This window comes from Eublepharis macularius, chromosome 1 (assembly GCF_028583425.1).
Source record: "Eublepharis macularius isolate TG4126 chromosome 1, MPM_Emac_v1.0, whole genome shotgun sequence".
In the NCBI taxonomy this organism is placed as follows: Eukaryota; Metazoa; Chordata; class Lepidosauria; order Squamata; family Eublepharidae; genus Eublepharis; species Eublepharis macularius.
This window is the reverse complement of record NC_072790.1, coordinates 201,098,832-201,119,348: the sequence shown is the minus strand read 5'-3', so window position 1 is coordinate 201,119,348 and position 20,517 is coordinate 201,098,832. Positions and strand designations below refer to the sequence as shown.

Here is a 20,517-nt window from a genome sequence, read left to right as displayed (position 1 = left end):
AAACTATACTTTCCTGCATGACAGTGACCATTTCCTACACGGGGAGGACAGGCTATAAGTCCAATAACTAAACTAAACTATATGACAGTGACAGAACACATTAATTTTCAGTTGGCACACCCATTTTAGCCTACAGACATTTTATGGCCAGTCTTTCCCAGAATGCTTTAGAGAGCACCATGCCAGTACACACAGAGGTCCTCCCTTCACACTGCAAATGCAATGGATTCTGTGATACTCAGAACAACGGGACCCTTGTGACCTGTTTCACAGTGAAGATGACCCACCTGTCTACTTCATGGTGTCCTCCTGCATTCATGTCCAGAGATGTCTGCAGTTATAACACATGGCCACTATTTGATGAGGTCAAATAATACAGAGTGGATCAATTGGCCAGGATCAACTGGTTTATCTAGAAGTGTTCCCCTTGCATAATTTCTGACTTACATTTCACCAACGCAAGCCAATATTTGGAGAAGGCCACAGTGCCATGGTGAAAATCAGAGGCTTTGTATACCAAACACCTTGTTTCTCTTTAAAATAACCTCCACAAGGCGAGTCTTAAAGCAGCTCTTCAGGCATATGAACTGGGCCTTACTCCACAGTAAGACCGCAGCAGGAGTTAGAGCACTACCATTTTTGCCATTTTTGGCTAATTCTTTGATTTGCGCTTTCCATCCTTTTATCTGTAGCATATACATCTTTGTATCTGCAGGTGCTGAGCTCTTCGGCTGCTTCCACACATGTTGGATAATGCACTTTCCATGCTCTTTAGTGATCATTTGGAACTGGGTTTTTGTGTGTGAAACAAAAAACCCACTTCCAAAGGATTGCTAAAGTGCATTGAAAGTGCATTATTCAACATGTGTAGAAACAGCCTTTGTTTATTTGACTGTACTGTTCCGTTTGGCTCAGACTGGTTAGGTTTGAGGGAGAAAAAAGGGGAATTTTAAAGCTGAATGTTTTAATGCATGTTTATAATTACATTTTTAAGACTGATTTTATTGTTGAATCAATAATATTAAACTTTAAAAAATCAAAAATAGAAATATTTAGTAAGCTAAAGTAAGTGTTCCAGTGCCCATCATTACCAGAGATAAGGTTTGATTCAGGACTACTATGGGCAAAGGAGCCCTCTATTGACTGCTCATAGCATTTTGCTGTGGATGTACATCTGCCACTGCATTCAGATGCACACAAGAGGACAAGATAGCCGCTGGGCCCATTTCCACATCAAGCAGTCTTTGCTCTTACAGAAACAGATCTGCCAATAATCAGCTTACATGGAATTTCTTCATTCCTCATGCACAGCAGAATTCCATGTAGGTTGTTTGCACATGCTGGGGATCTCATTGTTTCTCTGTGGGGATCCCACAAGAGCTGTATGCTCAGAACAGCTGTTCTGCATGCAGAACAGAATTTTCTGATGAGGGTCACTGTCTGCACATTTCCACATTAATTTCTGAAACCACTGGCATGCAAAATTACTGAATACTTGTAAAAATGTGTCTGGAAGTGATTTTCTCTAAGATGCATCACCCATTTCATTTTCAGGGTTCAATGAACTTCAAATGTGCTAGTTCTTTTAATATAAAACTCGTAAATCATGCTCCTTACCTTGACATTGGTACCCCTGCTTTCCTATTACTCCCCTGTGGACAAGAACACATACGGAAGATTAGAATGGAGCACACAATACTGGCTGTGCATTCACATCATCCAGTGTTGACACGGAAGGGAGAGAGAGAGTTAAGGACCAGAAAGAAATGCACCACCTGGACGGTCACACTGGCGGCATTCTTATTTATTCAAGGAGATTGTTCCCTTAGCTGCACAAATGAAATTCTCAGGGCTGAATTTTTCTGTTACTTGTTTGCTGTACAACGATTTCTGAAATGCCAAATGATTATATTTCATTGGTTTGTATTTATTTGGTGTATTTCTTAGCCATCTCTGCAGAAATCTGTTTGACACAGCTACTCTTGTCAAGTCCAGAATTAAAACCGAAAAGCTGCACTTTTCTTTACACATTTAAACAAATGAAAAGTATTCAGATTGTAACAATTCAGATTATATATCATTGACAAGACCTGCAAAGCTGGATCTCAAGGGCAGACTGCTCCATTCGCTTACCAGGCCAGGCAACTGCACTGGAAGGAGCACCAGCAGCTAGGAACAAGCTGAGCCAAGCGCCCCGACTTTAAAATCCCATTCTGCCCCTACCTGGCCTAAACACTGTGCCTTTCATCTTTATGGTTGGCAAACACAAATTCACCCACTATAATCCTGTCAAGAGAGGTTCTAATGACAGCTGTTACAGGCACAAGAGTAACATGCAAGGCCAGCCCTAAAATCCTGAATTATTGATACAAACATATTCTGGTTATTTATTTATTTAAAAGAATTGTTATCACAGATCAGAAGAAGAACAAGAATGCCCCTGAATGATTTACTTCTGGCATTCCATTGCCTCCAGGTATGACGCACGCGTGCACAACAGATGGATTCAAGGAACCAGTTCCCACCTTCCTTCCCTGCCCATGAGTACTGAGCTTTCCAGGAGCCAAGTGGTGGAATTAGATTGTCTACCTGGGATCACCAAGAAGTGGGCTTTACAGCCACTGCTCACTGAACAGGCCATGAAGTTGTAGCTTTTTAAGTGAGTGGTGGGTCTGTACTTTGTTACATGGATCCCCTTCAGACATTAACTCAATGGCCACCAGTAGAGGACAGCAAAAATCAAACTGTCGTACTGACCTACCATCTCAGTTAATCAATGTTCTGAATTAAAAACCCTCTTCCATACCAGTGCCGGAGATGTGAAAAATGTTATGCTCATCATACATCCCTGCAAACAATAACAACTACCAATAAACATTTTGATTCATTTGTAATGTTTCTAAAAAAAAATTATTTAAGTCAACTTACAAGAAATCAAAATGACTTCCAAGATCCATGTTATCATGCATACCATGCAACACAACAAACCAGCTGGTACAAGGAATGGCTGCACATAAAGGTTTTACCATATAAAGTCTCGGCAGTGTGAACAATAGGTTGGTTGTCTAAGATAGGTGGCCATAAACTTGTGCCCATTAACCTGATGGACCCTGCGCCGCACTGCTCCCTGGCGCTTTCTGGGACGCATCCGCTCCCTAAAAACGTGCTCTTCATTGTCTTTGGGTGCTAGAGAGAGAAAGAAAAAAAAGGAAAGATCAGCATAAATACATTTCAGATATACAAACTGGAAAGAAAGAAATATAATGTGCAGCTGCAATTTGAATCCAGGGCTTCATATAGTCTACAGTTCTATGTAAACACAGAACCTGCACATAGAATTTGGAATTCTGCATATAATTCAAAAAGAGTCCAGTAGCACCTTTAAGACTAACCAACTTTATTGTAGCTTAAGCTTTCAAGAATCACAGTTCTCTTCGTCAGATGCATGAAGGGCAAGAAGAAACAGTTTCTTCTTGCCCTCCATGCATCTGACGAAGAGAACTGTGATTCTCGAAAGCTTATGCTACAATAAAGTTGGTTAGTCTTAAAGGTGCTACTGGACTCTTTGATTTTGCTACTACAGACTAACACGGCTAACTCCTCTGGATCTATGCATATAATTCAGCATCCCAAGTTCCTTAATTCCACTTTAAATGTTTTTCTCATACTTAGGCTTGAAACTGTGTGGCAAGTAAGGTTGCCAACCTCCAGGTGGAGCATGGAGATGTCCTGAAATAATTTATAACTGATCCAGACCACAAAGAGCTGTTCCCTTCAGTCAGCTCTATGGCATTATACCCTGATGAGGTTCTTCCCTTCCACAAACTTTGCCCTCTCCAGCCTACACCCCCCCCCCAAATCCCCAGGAATTTCCCAACCCTAGCAGCAACATCCAATGAAATCTTTGAAGTCAGAAAGAGACTCAGCAGGATATTCAGCAGTGATGCCAATGAAGTTCGTGACTATGTAGTTTGCATTTTGCTAGTTCATAATATAAATGAAATGAAAACCATCCCCTCTCTCCCCTATAAGTTTCTATTTGGCTCCAAAAAGTAAATCAACTTGCAGTTTCATTCCAAATGCTTCCCGGAATAATCCTTTGAGCGGGGAAGCGCTGAGAACTACATCCCGAGGCTTTCCAGCAGCAACTTGGAAATGTAGAGGAAACTCCGGTGAACACGCCTAGGTGTGTCCACTGGCCCTGTGAGGCCTGAGATTCATACTTCCCAGTGCCAAAGCAGCTTGAACTATACATGTCAGGCAGGTTTGCCAGGTCCACACTGGGAAATTCCTGGAGACTCTGGAGGTGGAGCTGGAAAGAGTGGAGTTGGGGGAGGAGAGGGGCCTCAGCGGGGTGTAATGCCATAGAGTCCACCCTCCAAAGCAGCCATTTTCTCCAGGGAACTGACCTCTGTGGCCTGGGGATAAGTTGTAACTCTGGGAGATCTCCAGCCACCACCTGGAGGCTGGCAGCTCTAATGTTAGGCTTTCCAGCCGCAACAGAGAAACATAAATGCCTGAGGCCTCTGCTGTTAGAAGGCAGCCTGCCAAACACTCGTTTTTGGAGGAGCTTCATGGGGCAATCTGAAATGGGGTTACACCAGTCTAAGTCCACTGAAGTCAGTGGAAAGTTACCATTCCGTTTAGGATTCTGCTGTCAATGCCTATAACAACCACCTGCCCCTCACTACAATTCAAAGCTAAATAAATTATGTAAAATAAGATGAAGGTGTTTAATTTGCATTATTTGTACAGGAGATAAATACAACATTTATTGCTGCTGAATTTTAGTATGGCAAGGCACAGAATTGATTTTTTTTAGCCCTTCCATTATTAAAGGGAATTTATGCAATACATTTTCATGGATAAATTTCACTGTGATGTGAAAAATTTGCTATTTGCCCCCCTATAAAGGAAAATGTGTTCCTCCATGGGGGAAGATGTACGATTCACACGGACACTAACCCCATTCAGACAGCTTGTCCACCATTCACTCACCATGTAGGGAGGAAAAGCAGGCATAAGCATACCACCCCTACCTCCAAGTGACCACTGAGCTGTGCACCGTTCAAATGTGTGGTGGAATTGCCCATGTATACACCCCTTCCCTATGATTGGTGATGCTGCTTTCCAAATGCTTCTGATCACGGGCAGGGGGCGTGCATGCAGGCACATCCTCCATGCATTCACACCATGCAGATGACTGGCATGGAGGTGGGAGGCAGGGCCAGTGCACTCCTGCCTGCTCTCCCTCTCTGCATGGTAAATCAGTATGCAGACGGGCTTACATGATTGATTCATGATGCTACAAGTGATCAAGAATGGGAGAGATTACAACAACACTTAGTGTCTGTTTCACCATGCTAAGGTCTGCATGAAAGGAAGTGAAAGATTAAGTGATTAAAAATCTTGAGAAGACCCTCATGCACAAAGCAGCCAGTTTTATAAGGCTTATGTGGGAGGCAACATGTGCACCTCATACAATCAACCAATCCAAGTCTCTACTATTCTCAAACTCTACACCTTCTCCAGAACTCTGTTTCCATCAGGCTACTGATTGAAGTAAGGAACTAATGAGCAGCAGAGAAAACACCATAGACACATGTTCTTAGCAGGAAAGACTGACACAAAGCAGAGCCAGATTATCTTCTCCTATGAGGCCGATGAGATATGAGAGTTGCCTTCTTGGAAACCTATTAAGCTAAAGAATCTGCATCTGCTGAGGTGCACTGCTGAGAATGAATTCTCTATTTCACACAGATTCACTCATGTTGCAAACTATCGTGCCACTATTAAGGCCAAGCTGCCAGCTCTGACAGAAAATCTATTAAAAGTTAAACAGACAAAAGGAAAACTTGAGGAGGGAATAATTAGATACTGCTGACCTTAGAAGTCATTTGACTTTCCTGTCATTGGATTGTACTTAGCAAAAGGAGCAAAAGGCTGCCTGATAGTTTTCTGAACCCTGATAATTTTCATCTGACAATTATTGGAATGATTCCAAATTGGATCGACAGGTTTATTCTCAGTTTTCCGCCGGCAGTTGTTCATGTTTCCTGAAAAAAGGAGGAATGTGGGAAAGAGAGGCAGGTCTCCTAGCCAATCTGATCCCAAAGAGAAATATTTGCAGAGCTGATCATGCTAACCTGTGCAGCAGTATCCCTCCTACTACTCCTTCCTGTTCCACACATCTGTTCCAATGCCTAAGCCGGGGCAGCCGGATACCGAAGTCGTTCCCGACAGGGACCCTTTGTTTGATCCCTATGCCTCCCCCGGTTCGGAAGGACTGGAACTTCAAGGACCCGTTCAAAGGGGAACAGGGTCTTCCGTTACTACGATATATACCCTCGCTCCTAGCGGAACTGATACCCGGCCCACAGCAGCAGCTGACCCACCGATATCCTTACCGACGCCGACACAGTGGGGATCGAGGCCAAGGGACGCGAGGGAAAGGAGGGCGAGTACTGTGTTCATGCAACCTCCAATGGAAGGCCGAAGGAGCTTGGGTGTGATTGCAGAGCATTCTAGTAGCCAACCTTGGTATTATTGGAACCGTGAGGCCGACCAATTGGAGTGGGATCGAAGAGGTTCGGAGAGTGCCCAGACATGGGAAACGTCCCGCCGCGATGTGATGAGTTGGGACTATGCGGAAGTCGCTCCGTGGACGGGACAACAAGATCCGAGTGAGCACATGTGGATACAATTACAAAGCCGACCAATAGCAGTAAATGCCGGAATTTCGGCGGTCACAGGATTAGCAAAAGGAATCCTGGCGGGGAGAGCGCATGAAGAGCAAGGTAACGGGGCCCAGGGCATGGGAGAAATAAGACCTTGGCCTGGGTCAGCATGTGCAGAATCCTATGCAGAATACTTAGAGCCTACGCAAGTCCCTAATGAACCTCCCCAGAAGTATGCAGAAACCGAAACCACCGCGGTGGATTCGAGTCGTGTGCAGGTCCTAGAAGAGAGACTGTCTAGCATGGAAGAGAGCTTGGCCCATGCAGTCCATTTGCTCTCCGTGCTAGTGGTCGGAGGGTCGGAAGGGAGCCAAGAGACGGCTTCAGGCGTACAGAGCATCAGTCAGAGCCTGTCAACCTTGCAAAGAATCATCCCGCGGACAGAAACTGGGATACAAGATCAGCAACTTCCGTTAGTTGACGATTCGTAACAAAATGTCCGATCTGTGGCTAAATAATAGTTGTATCCAGACTACCTTCTGCAATCAGACAAGAGTCCGTTGTTTTCAAAAGATTTACTGAAAGAAGCAACCATTATAGTCCACTGACCCAGATGCAATATCTGGGCTGGTACACGTGTATTGTTACAAATGATAGGCATAGAACAAGGTACAGAGTATCAAACCCCAGCAGGCCCAACCTCCCCCCATAGTTCTCAAAACAATCCGCTCGAAGCTGAGAAAGTGAAAGTTTCCCAAGGCTGGCAAAGCTGTAGTCAAAACATTCCTCTTCTGTGAGATAGCTGCTAGGGAACGTTTTGGCACCTGTGAATAAAGCACTCAGAATACTAAAAGAATTAAAATGGAGTTTCTTTGGTTACAACATTAGAGAAAGCATTCTGAACCTGACAGGATTAACCTGGAGGCCACTTCCTGGACGTAGCTCAGGGTATGCATGCCAGGGACTGGACCTTATACTCTTACACTGGATCCTCACCTGGACTACAGATTTGTTTGATCTTGTTTGGATTTAGTTGTGAAGGAAGCACACTTGTGTTTTCTGAAGTTGGGGAGTTGCTTCATTGTTATTAAGGTAGTGCCCTGTGCAAGCACCAAGTCATTACTGACTCATGGGGGGACATCGCATCACAACGTGTTCTTGGCAGACTTTTTACGGGGTGGTTTGCCATTAATAACAACAACAACAACATTCAATTTATATACTGTCCTTCAGGATGACTTAACACCCACTCAGAGCGGTTTACAAAGTATGCCATTATTATCCCCACAACAAAACACCCTGTGTCTTCCCCAGTCATCTACACTTTACCCCCAGGAAAGTGAGTACTCATTTTACCAGCCTCGGAAGGATGGAAGGCTGAATCAACCTTTAGCCGGCTACTTGAACCTGGTTTCCGCCAGGATCGAACTCCGGTTGTGAGCAGAGCTTGGCTGCAGTACTGCAGTTTACCACTCTGTGCCACGGGGCTCTTTTATTGTTATTAATATCCTGTTATTTTAACTGTTGTTCATTTGTTGAGTTTTGGGGGGATGTCACTAAGGTAAAAATAGTTGCTCCAAAAATAATTTTTTCCCATATGAGGAGAAAGATGGCTGGGGGATCCTTCTTCAGGGAGCATAAAATTGGACCCTTTTTCCAATTCACTTGAAACTTGGGGGATGTTTAGTATAGAGGGAGGACTTGGTCCCCTGTAATTTTAGTGCCATTTGGTGAAAAAACAGTTGTTCTGGAAACTTGCCACTCCCTCCATAGGAAATAATGTGTTTGTTATATGCCATCAAGTCATTTCAGACTTATGGCAACCCTATGCATTAACAACCTCCAAAACATTCCATAATTAACAGCCTTGCTTACATCTTCCAAACTGGTGGCTGTGGCTTCCTTTACTGATTCAAGCTATCTCATTTCGGATCTTACTCTTTTCCTACTGCCTTCAACTTTTCCTAGCATTATTGTCTTTTCCAGTGAGTCTTGTCTTCTCATGATGTGCTCAAAGTATGATAGCCTCCATTTAGTCATTTGAGCTTCTAGGGAGAATTCAGGCTTGTTTTGATCAAGAACCCACTTATTTGTTTTTGTGGCGTTCCATGGCATCCGTTAAGACTATCCTCAAATGAAATTTTCTTCCAGTCAGCTTTCTTCATTGCACATGGGAGACATCAGATCCAACATTAACGAAATGGAAATTTCCCCAACATTATTTGCTGTTATACACTTTCATGTATAATGAAAACAATAATCAAACATTTTCTGAAATTATGATACAGAATTAAAAGAATAATTTTTCAGGTACACACCCCTAATGGACAATGAACTCCATTACCACTCACTCAAGTGGATTTTCAGCAAGGCCTCCTTCTGTTCATCCACACCCACTTTATTTGCCTTTGCACTTGCAACAGGGAGCGAGGATCAGCTGGTACTCCTTAGGAAGCAGGACCTGACTCTATGGCATCCAGCTACTGTTCCCTAACCTACTTCTACCTTGTCAGTTTGGCATGTGAAATGGCTATCTACCTCCAACCTGTTCCTAATAATGATCCTGCAACAGCCGTCTACTTTTTGTTAGAGCTTTTTACTAGTGCAAAGATGCACTGATGGTCCTTCAGGGACAGCAAAAGGGAAGTGCTGCAAGCACAACCTCACTCTCTGCATCTCTCCTGTCATATACATGCAAACGTAGCATTACTGGCTTGGTTGAACAGGGCCAGGCTGCAGAGATGGGACAACCAGTTGCAGTATAAACAATTCCATAATGGAATATGTAATCTTCAAAAACAAACTGGCCTCTTGGGGCAGCACTGAAAATCCTCCAGCACCCAGTCGCAAGTCACCATGCCGGATTACTGCAGGCACACAAACCAGCTGTTGTGCTCACTTTTTACTGGGTTTTGATGCAAACTGAAAGAGTGAATATGAAGTGTCAGCACACTGTCTGCATTAGTTATAAACTAATCTGCTAGACAAGAAAAATGTACTATTACATCAGCACATATAATTCCTAACATTGATTTATTGATTGATTTGGAGAAGAACACAGGGTTGTTTTTTAGCCTGACATTCCCCCCTCCTTTTTCTCAATGCAATCTCTTTACTTCCAAGGGATAGTTTAAAAAAATATTAGGATGCAGTGGTCTCTTCCTTGTCTTCAACTATTGTGTTAAACTGAACTCGGTGGGAGGCCAAGACATGCAAAGAGATCACATACATCTTTTTGTTTCCAGCTGTGACTCCACCATCAAAGCAAAGCCATGCTGTTGATGTGTTGCTGCACCCAGCTGGGTTACATTGCAGTGAGTGCGCCACAGCCTCCCTTCCTTAGGAGAAAAATCACGGGAAAAATATGAATGAACCAACTCGAATTTGGGGTGAGGGTACATCTCTAAGGGGATCAGTTCCAAAGGGTTTGTCCTAGTGCTGAAAGAGGTTACAGGTAGGCATGTTGGGCCAAAGCAAAATCCAAACACAAAAGCCACTGCAATGTCTTTTATTAAGAACAGCCAAAATTACACAGAGACAGACTGAACAAATATAGATTTTACTGAAATTCAGTTGTTGCAGAACTAATAAAAATTGATGTATCTGATATCATTTTGGTTCAGTAAAAGGTATTATTAGATATTTTTTGATCCTGTAGCTGATATTCAAACCCAATCACCTTGGGCAAGTCAACTTTCTAACAGTTTCCCAACAAGGCACCTACGTTTCCCCCCAGCTCTAATGTTTTGGATTCCAAAAGTTATTTTATTTTTATATCTGTCATTTATAGTATGCCTTTCTCACTGAGACTCAAGGCAGATTACGCAGTGTGAGATTAGTACAGTCAGTATCGAGAACATTTCCATAAACAATGTCATAGGGAAAGATGGCATTTGCAAGAATTCAATATAGACTTGAAGAATCTGCTGAAACAGAACATACTGTTTACCTTGGCCCTAAGGAGGTGTGCACAGTTAACAATTAGCTGAAAATCCTGAAATAACAATGTACTTACTACTCCTGAGAGCTTATGTAGTATAATGGTAGGTATTAAGAACTGTATACTTCAATTAGCCACTGACTTGCTGGGTTAGTATTAGGCAAATCTCAACCTGTGTCGGCAATATTTATTTTAGTTAAAATCTTTCCACCCATTTCAGAGACCCCAAGGTGGTGGACATTAAAATATTTCAGACATTAAAAATAATTTAAAATACAAATAAATATAACAATATATAGTATCTGAAGAAGTGAGCTGTGGCTCACAAAAGCTCATACCCTATCATTAATTTTGTTAGTCTTATAGGTGCTACTGGACTCTTGCTCTTTTCCAAATACAAAACATCCTAAGCGCACAAAAATACAAGCACGTACACAGGGAATAACAATGCTTACTTTACATGGCTGTTGAGATCACTGAAATAATGTACACAGAGAACTTTGTATGCTCCTAGATGGTGCTAAACAAATTGTTCATAATAAATGATAACAATAAACCTAGGAGACAATATAATAATTATGTAGTACAAATTACACCAGCAGGCTTATTTCTAGACAGCATGAATATGAATTTTATTGAATTTGACTTGCTGCAGAACTAATAAGGAAATTGATTGTACCTGATGTACTTTGTATCTGATTTAGGAATTAGCAAGGGGGAAACTTAAGTGAAAGCAGTGCAGTTCCTGGACAATAGAAGCAAGTTGTATGGATCTTTTCTTCTGACTACAAGTGGCCTTACAGGGAGCTTGTTTAGTGATAATAAGGGATTTTTAAAAAGAAATAAAATCAACAGTTAAAGTTAACCAGTTGCAGTATAGATGACCCCATAGCAGAATATGTGATCTACAGAAATAAAGACATGCATGTCGTATCCTGTCTCATAGCCTGTTAGACAATAAAGGTTCTGGTGCTTTAAAGCCAGGGCCAAGTGCAAACAGCTTCTTTCATGAACACACAAAGCAGCCTTATACTGAATCAGACTATTGTTCTGTTAACGTCAGTACTGTCTACTCTGAATGGCAGCAGCTTTACAGGGGCTCAAGTAGAGATCATTTGCATCACCTGCTACTTGATTTTTTAAACTGGAGGTGCTAAGGACTGAACCTTCTCCTTGCAAAACAGATACTGAGCCATGCCTCCTGTAGTGGCATTTGTGGAAGACCTGTTATTTCGAGGAGTCTAGGTGGTGTACCACCAGTCCTTCCATTTTGCCCTGTTCATACCAAAGCCTGAATATGCCTTCTTGCCGCTATGTTACACTGCTTTTCTGTTTTTTTTTTTTGGAAAATTTTTTATTGGATTAGAAATTATGTAAATATTCAATACAATCATTACCCTTTAAATAATTTCAATTCTAACCCCCTCCCTTTCCCCCCCTTTTGTTGACTTCCAACAGTTTTCCAACCCCTTGTCTATCTTTTCTTACTCATTTCAAACTTACTTTATGCTATTAAACCTATACTTTCATTCTCTTCTAAGCTTATATATTATATTATAACACAATGCTACCTTTATTCCCTTCCCCTTATACCTTATAAGGCTAACTATTACATTCCTAGCATATATTCTTTAATAATATAACATTTTATCCATTTTCTATTCTATTCTCTTACTTAATCACCCTATTCTCGTCAATATGGGTCATCCAATTTGACCCATACTCCACATGTTTCTAAATGCTTCTACACTGCTTTTCTGTTGGTGTAAGTTTTAACCTTGCTGTGTGTGTTAAGTACAAGGATACGTAAATTACGGGGGGGGGGGGGGGCATTTAGGAAAACTGGCACAAGGATAAGTAAATTAACACTTGACAAAAGGAGTCAAGCAAACTAGCACCAGGATCCACTGGCTTTAGACACTGAAAGCATTCCTTGGCCTTGTGACAGTCAATCAACTTCCCTTTAATCACCCATCTTTTGAGGAGGATTAATGTATGGGGGGGGGCATGTGTAGGTTTAAACTATATAAGTCCTAGCAAGTTTAACGGGACTTCAGCACAGATGAAGTAACGGTGATGTCCTGTGCACACTTGGCCAGAGGAGTCCGCTCATTGTTGTATGGGGCCCCCGACAACTGAAGTTGGCATTGTTATAATCAGGTTGTATCTTTCTTCTGTTATGTTATTCTGCTCATATGCTGTATGTTTCCCCATTATTGTGTCTTTGCATGTATGCTCTATTGAATTTATGCACTTATGTCTCTTTTGTATTTTACTTGCTTTATTTAATAAAACTGCTTTCCTTCCACACCTGTGTGTTCATTGCTGACAAATCCTAAAAGAACCTCTTGCTCCTTGGCTAAACAACCCCCTCTCAACCTTATGCATGGATGGGTTTACAAAGCTCGCAGATGGTTTCTTAAGATCATCCACAGTTGCTTTCATCATTGCCACCATATGTTTTCCTGTAAGGGAAGGGGAGGTGCAACCTGGGGAAAAAATTGGGAAGAGGTTCTGAGCTCCATCCTGCAAACACATTGGGGAAAGAAAGCACTTTACACAGCTCTAGAACAATGTGTAGAAAATTTCATCCTAACTTGGCAAAGATGTCCACACAGCTAAAAATTCAACCACCACTGTTACCCAAATACCCTTAATTGGCTGGGTAGCTTTAAGGAGACAAGCGAGAGGGGGTAACTGGGATTCTCCACCTATGTTTATGGGGATTATTCCCTTAGAGAACTCTCAAATAAGCTGGACAGATGTTGAACTGGAAAGCTTTTTTTTATTAAAAGAGAAATAAAAGGGCAAACGTACAGAAACCATGCACAGCACACATACAAAGCTAACTAAGAAAATCAGTGAGGAAAGAGGGAGAAAGAAGTTTCAGGGGAGTGATAGTTGCCAGTCTGGAAGATAGAGGTTCATAGAGGCGGCAGCAAAATGACTAGCATTTCATGAGAATAGAAGCAGCCCAAATGGACTTGGGGATGCATGGACAGATCCAGAACACACACACACACACACAGCACATGGCTGGGGAGCCCAGTTATAGGATGAAATGCTCCCTGGGGCAAGCTGACATCTTGGACCCCAAAACAATAACTTAATGATGGTTGTTGTGGATTTTCCGGGCTGTATAGCCGTGGTCTTGGCATTGTAGTTCCTGACGTTTCGCCAGCAGCTGTGACTGGCATCTTCAGAGGTGTAGCACCAAAAGACAGAGATCTCTCAGTGTCACAGTGTGGAAAAGATGTTGGCAGGTAATTTATATCGACTCAGGAAGGTGGGGTTGGGCTGAGTCATCCTGTAAGAGTTTCCCAGGGTGTGGAATGCTAATGGAGGGAGGCTTCACTGTATCCTGAGGAGGTTCTTTTGCATATGGATTGGTGCTTGATGTGCTAATCTTCTCTGTAGGGCTATTGTAGGGTATAGAGTATTTTGTTAGCCTGGTGTTTTTCAGGACTGGAAACCATGCTCTATTCATTCTTAAAGTCTCTTCTTTCCTGTTGAAATTGTGCTTATGCTTATGAATTTCAATGGCTTCCCTGTGTAATCTGACGAAGTAGTTGGAAGTGTGGTCCAGTATTTTAGTGTCCTGAAATAGGATACTGTGTCCTGTTTGAGTTAGACTATGTCCAGCCACTGCTGATTTTTCCGAATGGCCAAGTCTGCAGTGTCTTTCATGTAATTTTTATTCTTGTCTGGATGCTACGCTGTGTGGTCCCGATGTAAACTTGTCCATAGCTGCAGGGTATGTGGTATACTCCTGCAGAGGTGAGGGGGTCTCTACTGTCTTTTGCTGATCGTAGCATCTGTTGTATTTTTCTGGTGGGTCTGAATACTGCTTGAAGGTTGTGCTTTTTCATAAGCTTTCCCTCAAACAGGACACAGTATCCTATTCCAGGACACTAAAATACTGGACCACACTTCCAACTACTTCGTCAGATTGCACAGGGAAGCCATTGAAATTCATAAGCATAAGCACAATTTCAACAGGAAAGAAGAGACTTTAAGAATGAATAGAGCATGGTTTCCAGTCCTGAAAAACACCAGGCTAACAAAATACTCTATACCCTACAATAGCCCTGCAGGGAGGGAGGAGGAAGAATCCAACTCTTCCTACCCAGCTGTAGGATGAGTAGGAACAATGCAATTGAGGATCTTACTAAGAATTCTCAGATGTGGAGAATGACAATTTTTACTTAAAACACACACTACATAACTTAAGGTATAAACATAATAAAGTTGATAATTTGTAGGGATTCCAGGTGCCCATCAGTGGTGGGCAATCTCCAAATGGTTTACCTGCTTGCCCACTGGTTGCTGGAGACCAGCGGGAAGTTTCAGGCCACCTGGCAATCACCTGCCACCGGAAGGCACCCTGGGAACACATGCGTTGCACGCACTCCTGGCGGATGCAACATCACTTCCAGAAATGACATTGTCGTGCAGTCCATGGGAATGCTCCTGCACTTTGTTTGGGGCTGATTTCGGCCCCACACAGAGCACTGGAGCACTCCTGCAGCCAGGAGCATGCACTCGTGACGAAGAGCTTCCTGGTAAGAACCAGACACACACACCCCTTGCCGGGAGGGTATATGGACCCAGGAACCCTAATAATTTGCCTTTTTACTTTTTCATCTAAAATATTCTCAATTGTCATTCAATGGTTGTACAGCTATTCCTGGAATATTTTTTGTAAGTTAAGTTGTGGCATTTTCTTTTATATTTTCAACTTCCCAGCCAAAAAAAAAAGGTTACATTTGTAAATCTAAGTGGTCTAAATAGCAAAACATTTCTGTCTCTGGAAAAAGCAAATAAATAATATATTGCAATTGCTTCAGTTTAGCTATGGCAAGAATATAAGAAACTGATGATAAGATAATTAAAAATTATCCTGTCAAAAGCTTTGAGCCTGTTTTGTGAGCTCAGACTCAGCTCATTCCTTCCCCAGATCACCTGTTTATTTAACTGCAAGTGTAATAGGCCTGCTCATGCTTACAGTGGAGGAGGAGAGGCGTCTTCTGTTGAAAGAGCGAAGGTGCCAATGATCTCAGTTCCGTTTCCCTGAGAAGGGAGTTCAGGTTTTCAAGAAAATGTCCCCCACAGAATATGACACACACACACACTAGGTTTGCAAAATGATTTGGAGAAAAAAGTCCTCTCCCTTCAACAGAAGCTTAAATGTGAAGAAACAACTTTCATGGCATGGACGTAAATAATATTAGCTACTAAATAATACCCCATTAAGCCTCCATTAAAGGGTAAGGACATTTTTCTCCAGGCCAGCTGGGAACTCTAATGCACAATCTTCTCTCCATTCCCTCTGCTAATATTATGCTGCTCACATAGGCCATTCATTCCTGTGAGCAAGATAACTCACAAGTGTGATGCATGAACTCTTCCTGATGGCCTGCTGTGTTTCCTAGAACCTGCCCTTGAGGTTCACTTGCTCAGTCTTAACAGGCAACTCACAAGTGTGATGCATGAACTCTTCCTGATGGCCTGCTGCGTTTCCTAGAACCTGCCCTTGAGGCCCCCTTGCTCAGTTTTAACAGGCATCCTGCATGTGGCTCTTGGCCTTATTCCCTTGGATGCACCTCTTTTTTCTTGGATGTTTCCACCCTGTTATCAGAATTTTCAGAATCATCCCTGCCAGGGGCAGAGTAGACTCCTGGAACAGACATTTAAACACACACACAAACACACAGACAAACAGAGAAAACTTGACTCTTTTGAACATTAAAACCTTTTCAAATTTTGATCTGGCTTTGGGTAATACACCTCTCTCTTCAAATTCATTTTAACTTCTGTCTGATGATGAACCTAGTAACTGCATGGTCCCTTGGTATATTTTGGCACCTTGACAATGCCTGACACTGCAAAGGCTGGGGCTAGATTCTGGAATTCTGCTCCCACCACAGCCCTGCTGAACCTGGACTGGCACAAAAGGCTTTTGAGTGCATAATTTTTCCCTGCCATGTCTCAAACATTTCAGTTTAGAAAACGAGATTACTCACACAAAAATGTACATTTGAATACTTCATATTTGAAATCTTCCTCGGCTGTGCCCTATGCCCACCATCATGTGCGGCAATGTTAGATTGAATGGGCCTATTCACGGATGCAGCTGGTAACAATTTCTGTGATTGGGTAGCAGCACACTTTTGAGTTGCCATGGCTGTTTTCTTTCAGCATGCTGATACGTAAGGAAAAATTGTGATTGACTTCCTGATTGAAATGAGGAATGCATATCACATTTCAGAGGCTTCTGAAATCCTTACACTCTGATAAGTAGACTGACAAACCACAAATATGTTTTTATTATGCCCTTCAAAAGCTCTATGGGTGACCTTAGGACACTGACCCTCTCTCAGCCTTATCTACATCACCAGGATGTTATTGTGAAGATAGAGGAGGGGAAAGTGATGTTGTAAGAACTTTTGGGTCCCCATTGGGGAAAAAGGCAGGGTATAAGTGAATAAATAAATATATTGTTTCCGGCTTTTCCAATTTAGCCTTGCGACAATCCTGTGAGGTAATCTATATCTCCTCTCTGGTGCCAGGTTAGGTAACTAAAACTAATTGCCGAGTTAGGTAACTAAAACTAATCCTTTATTTTCACCACCTTAAGGTCCATGGAATGTTCAGCTGCTGGCCAGTTAGAAAATGACAGGCACCTTTTAAAAAAATCCCTGTGCCAGTGACAGAGCTGTTGTAAAAAATGTGAAATCCTGAATTGTGAAACATATATTTTTGATTAAAGGTTGGTTGCAGCATTATTTTAGTAACAGTGAACTTGATGGACTCAAGCATATCAATAGGGAGGGACCATCTGCATATAAGGTCACATTTTTTGCATCTGAGGAAAATCTACAGGAATGCAAATAAAAATAAAAATCAGGATGTGTATTTCCACCAGACTCAGTCTCTCTCTTGCAACTCTCCCATACAGCAAAGAGAGAAAGAGACAACCTGCCTTTCTCCCACCCCCCACTGCACTGGTCATGTTCAGGACAAGATACTGAACTTTATGTTTAGCACAATCTATACTACAGCCTAGTAAGCAAGAGGCATTTGGGGAGGGGCCATGGCAGGGTTGCCAAGACCCCTGGACATAGGGCTCAGGAGGGGTCACGGGGGGCTCACCTCGCATGTGAAGCACGTGCTCTAGAGCTCTTCCTTGCCTTGCCAGGAGTTACCCAAGGGGCTGATTTTCATCAAATCAGCCCCACATGGGGCCTTCCTTTTCTTGTTGCGCTGGGAATGATATAATTCCTGGTGCGACAAGGAAGGAGCTTCTGGGCCCATTCCCTAAGCTTTCCCCCCCTGCCGGCCAGGTGAGGGTTTGCACGGGGGCAGAGGCTAGAAGCGGGGAATTCCCACTGGAGGACTGGTAACCCTAACAGCAGAGCAGCTGCTTGGATGCAGAAGATCTCAGGTTCAATCCTAAGCATCTCCAGTTAACAGAATCAGGTGGGCAATTATGTGAAAGTCCTCTTCTTGAAACCCTGGAGAGCAACTGCCAGTTTGAGTAGACAATACCAATCATGATAGACTGATAATCTTTCCCAGTATAGGGCAGAGCTCATAAGGCTCAGGCTACTGTGGAATGGGGGAATTTCACAATAATTTAACCCTATCCCATAATTCCATGTGGGGACCCCAACTTGTTTTTATTTAATGCATAGTCCTGAACTTTGCAGCTCACACATGTATACTAAAGTGCAAGATTGCTAAGGTCAGCCCCAACTTCCTTACATAAGGGATGAACTGGCTCATCCCCCTGTATATGCAGCACCAACCAGAGAGCAAACAAAGCTTTTTATATAAGCCCTACTCAAGCTCTGCCCAGATACCACAATTTTTGGAATCAAAAGGCTAGCAACTTTGGTGGAAAGTTGTAGATCATGCTGTTAACCCCACTTTATACATATAGGAGTACTTTACAGAACCTTTCCAAGTGGAGGAGTCATAGCTCAGTGGCATTGCACTTGCCTTGCACATATGATCTCCAGAAACTCTAATTTAAGGATCTCAAGTAGGAAGACTTGAAAATTCCTTTGTCTGAGACCCTAGAGAGCTACAACAGACAGTGTAGACAACATGCATCCATAAACTATTACCACCTGCATTTGTGCCTCAGGGAATTTAACAGATAGGTACTCTATTGCTACCAGTCTGGAAGTTGGTAAGATGTTTTGGGTCCCTGTTGGAAGGAAATGCAGGGTATATATATTGAAATTAAATACATATGTAATCTGTCATTTTTATTCTAAATACTGTATTTTTATTCTGAGTAACAAGAAATATACCGTAATTTACCTTTAAGCTTTAGTTTCCTGGAAACTAAACTAGTTACCTACCTACAGCAAAGCAAAATTAATGATGTAATTAAAAACCTTTATGTAATTTAATTTATTGAAGATGCAGTGGAATTTAAGAAAAAGAAGATTAGGACAGGGTCTGATCCATCAGATTAATGTCAAAATTCATCAGTTTAAATCTAAATAAATGAGCTGAGCACAGATAAAAAAATTGGAACTAGCAGATTAATTATCATTTGGGCAAAATGCTAAAAACAATTAGCATTGCTTTCATACTACAGATCAGCTACAAATGTTGTTCTTGCTTTGTCTAATTACCCAGTCGCAATTATACGCTCTGAATATTCACATGATGCTAGACTCTCATATCGTGCCTTGACTACTGAGGGCTGGGCGCAGTTATCAGGCCTGGTTTATACCAGGCTGCAAGTCAAAGAGAGAATTACTTGTTCTCTTTGATCCAGTGTGTGAAGACACACCACATCCTGATCTTGCCACTTCTCCAATTCCATAGTATTGTCTTTCACCTCCTTTGGCTCATTTTGTACAAATTATCATTCTGACAAGAGTGCACATGTCAGTGGAAAAAGAAAATGATCAGCTATCTGATGAACAGACATTTTGGTCTGAAATCCTCTGTGTTTGCAGCTTAGGAAAATATAATTGCTGGGCCACATTGCATACCACCTGTGGCATCATAAAGACTAACACATTTATTGTAGCAAGGTTTTCATAGGCAACAGTCTGCTTCATCCATTGCATATAAAGTGACGCTTCCTCAGTTTTGCCACACAAGATCTAGCCCAGCCATCATGGCAAACCAGGAATTTGCTTGGGATGCAAACATTATATGGGTGCTAGCTTCTGACATAGCTGTCTCGGAGAGAAGCTGTGCCTGTACATTTGGAGAGAGGACACAGAGGCAATGAGGAGCTCATCAGCTGGGCAATACACCCCACAATCCCATGGAAATCTCATTTCAACTGGCCAAACAAGGCACAGCCGTCATGAAAGAGGAAAGAAAGAAATGACAAACAGTAAAAATGAAAACAAAAAAACACCATCCCAAATGAGGTTAGATAATTTCATGTCTTATGATGTTGATTGTCATGTATTGAAAGAGAGGGTTGGGGGAGGGAATGGGAAAAACTGTAATTCACTAAGGGTAACAACAAACTGGCCCTGCTAATAAGACTCCCCATTTTTCATAGTTTGAGTGTCACTGCTTTAATCTTTGAACAAGAGATGCATGGGGAAAGTGCTCCGAGCCTGGGTTCGATCTAGTCCATGTTCCCCACACCCTTGTTCCACGAAGCACAGGGCCATTGTTTATGGTTCTCCTTGCCTCCATTTTATCCTCACAGCAATCCAGTGAGGCAAGGAAGCCTCATAGTGAGTGACTGGACCAAGGTTACCAAAGGATCTGCAAGGCTGAGTGAAGATTAGAAGTCAGGTCTCCTCAGTACTCATGTGGTATTTTAACCACTTCAGCATACTGGCTCTCAAGCATACTTCAAAGAGGGCATTTTGGACAGTTTTTTTGCTGTCATCACCTCGAGTCTTCTTCAAA

General features: G+C 42.3%; 1 protein-coding gene across 1 annotated transcript in view; it reads right to left on the bottom strand.

The window, feature by feature from the left end:
• Positions 1-20,517, bottom strand: part of PRKCE (protein kinase C epsilon) — a 425,910-nt gene that overhangs the window by 132,565 nt on the left and 272,828 nt on the right. The window contains exons 3-4 of the mRNA XM_054983917.1: positions 3,027-3,186; positions 1,618-1,652 (exon numbers count right to left, since the gene is read on the bottom strand). Of these exons, the coding sequence (XP_054839892.1) occupies positions 1,618-1,652; positions 3,027-3,186 (195 nt within the window). The remainder of the gene's footprint in view (positions 1-1,617; positions 1,653-3,026; positions 3,187-20,517) is intronic.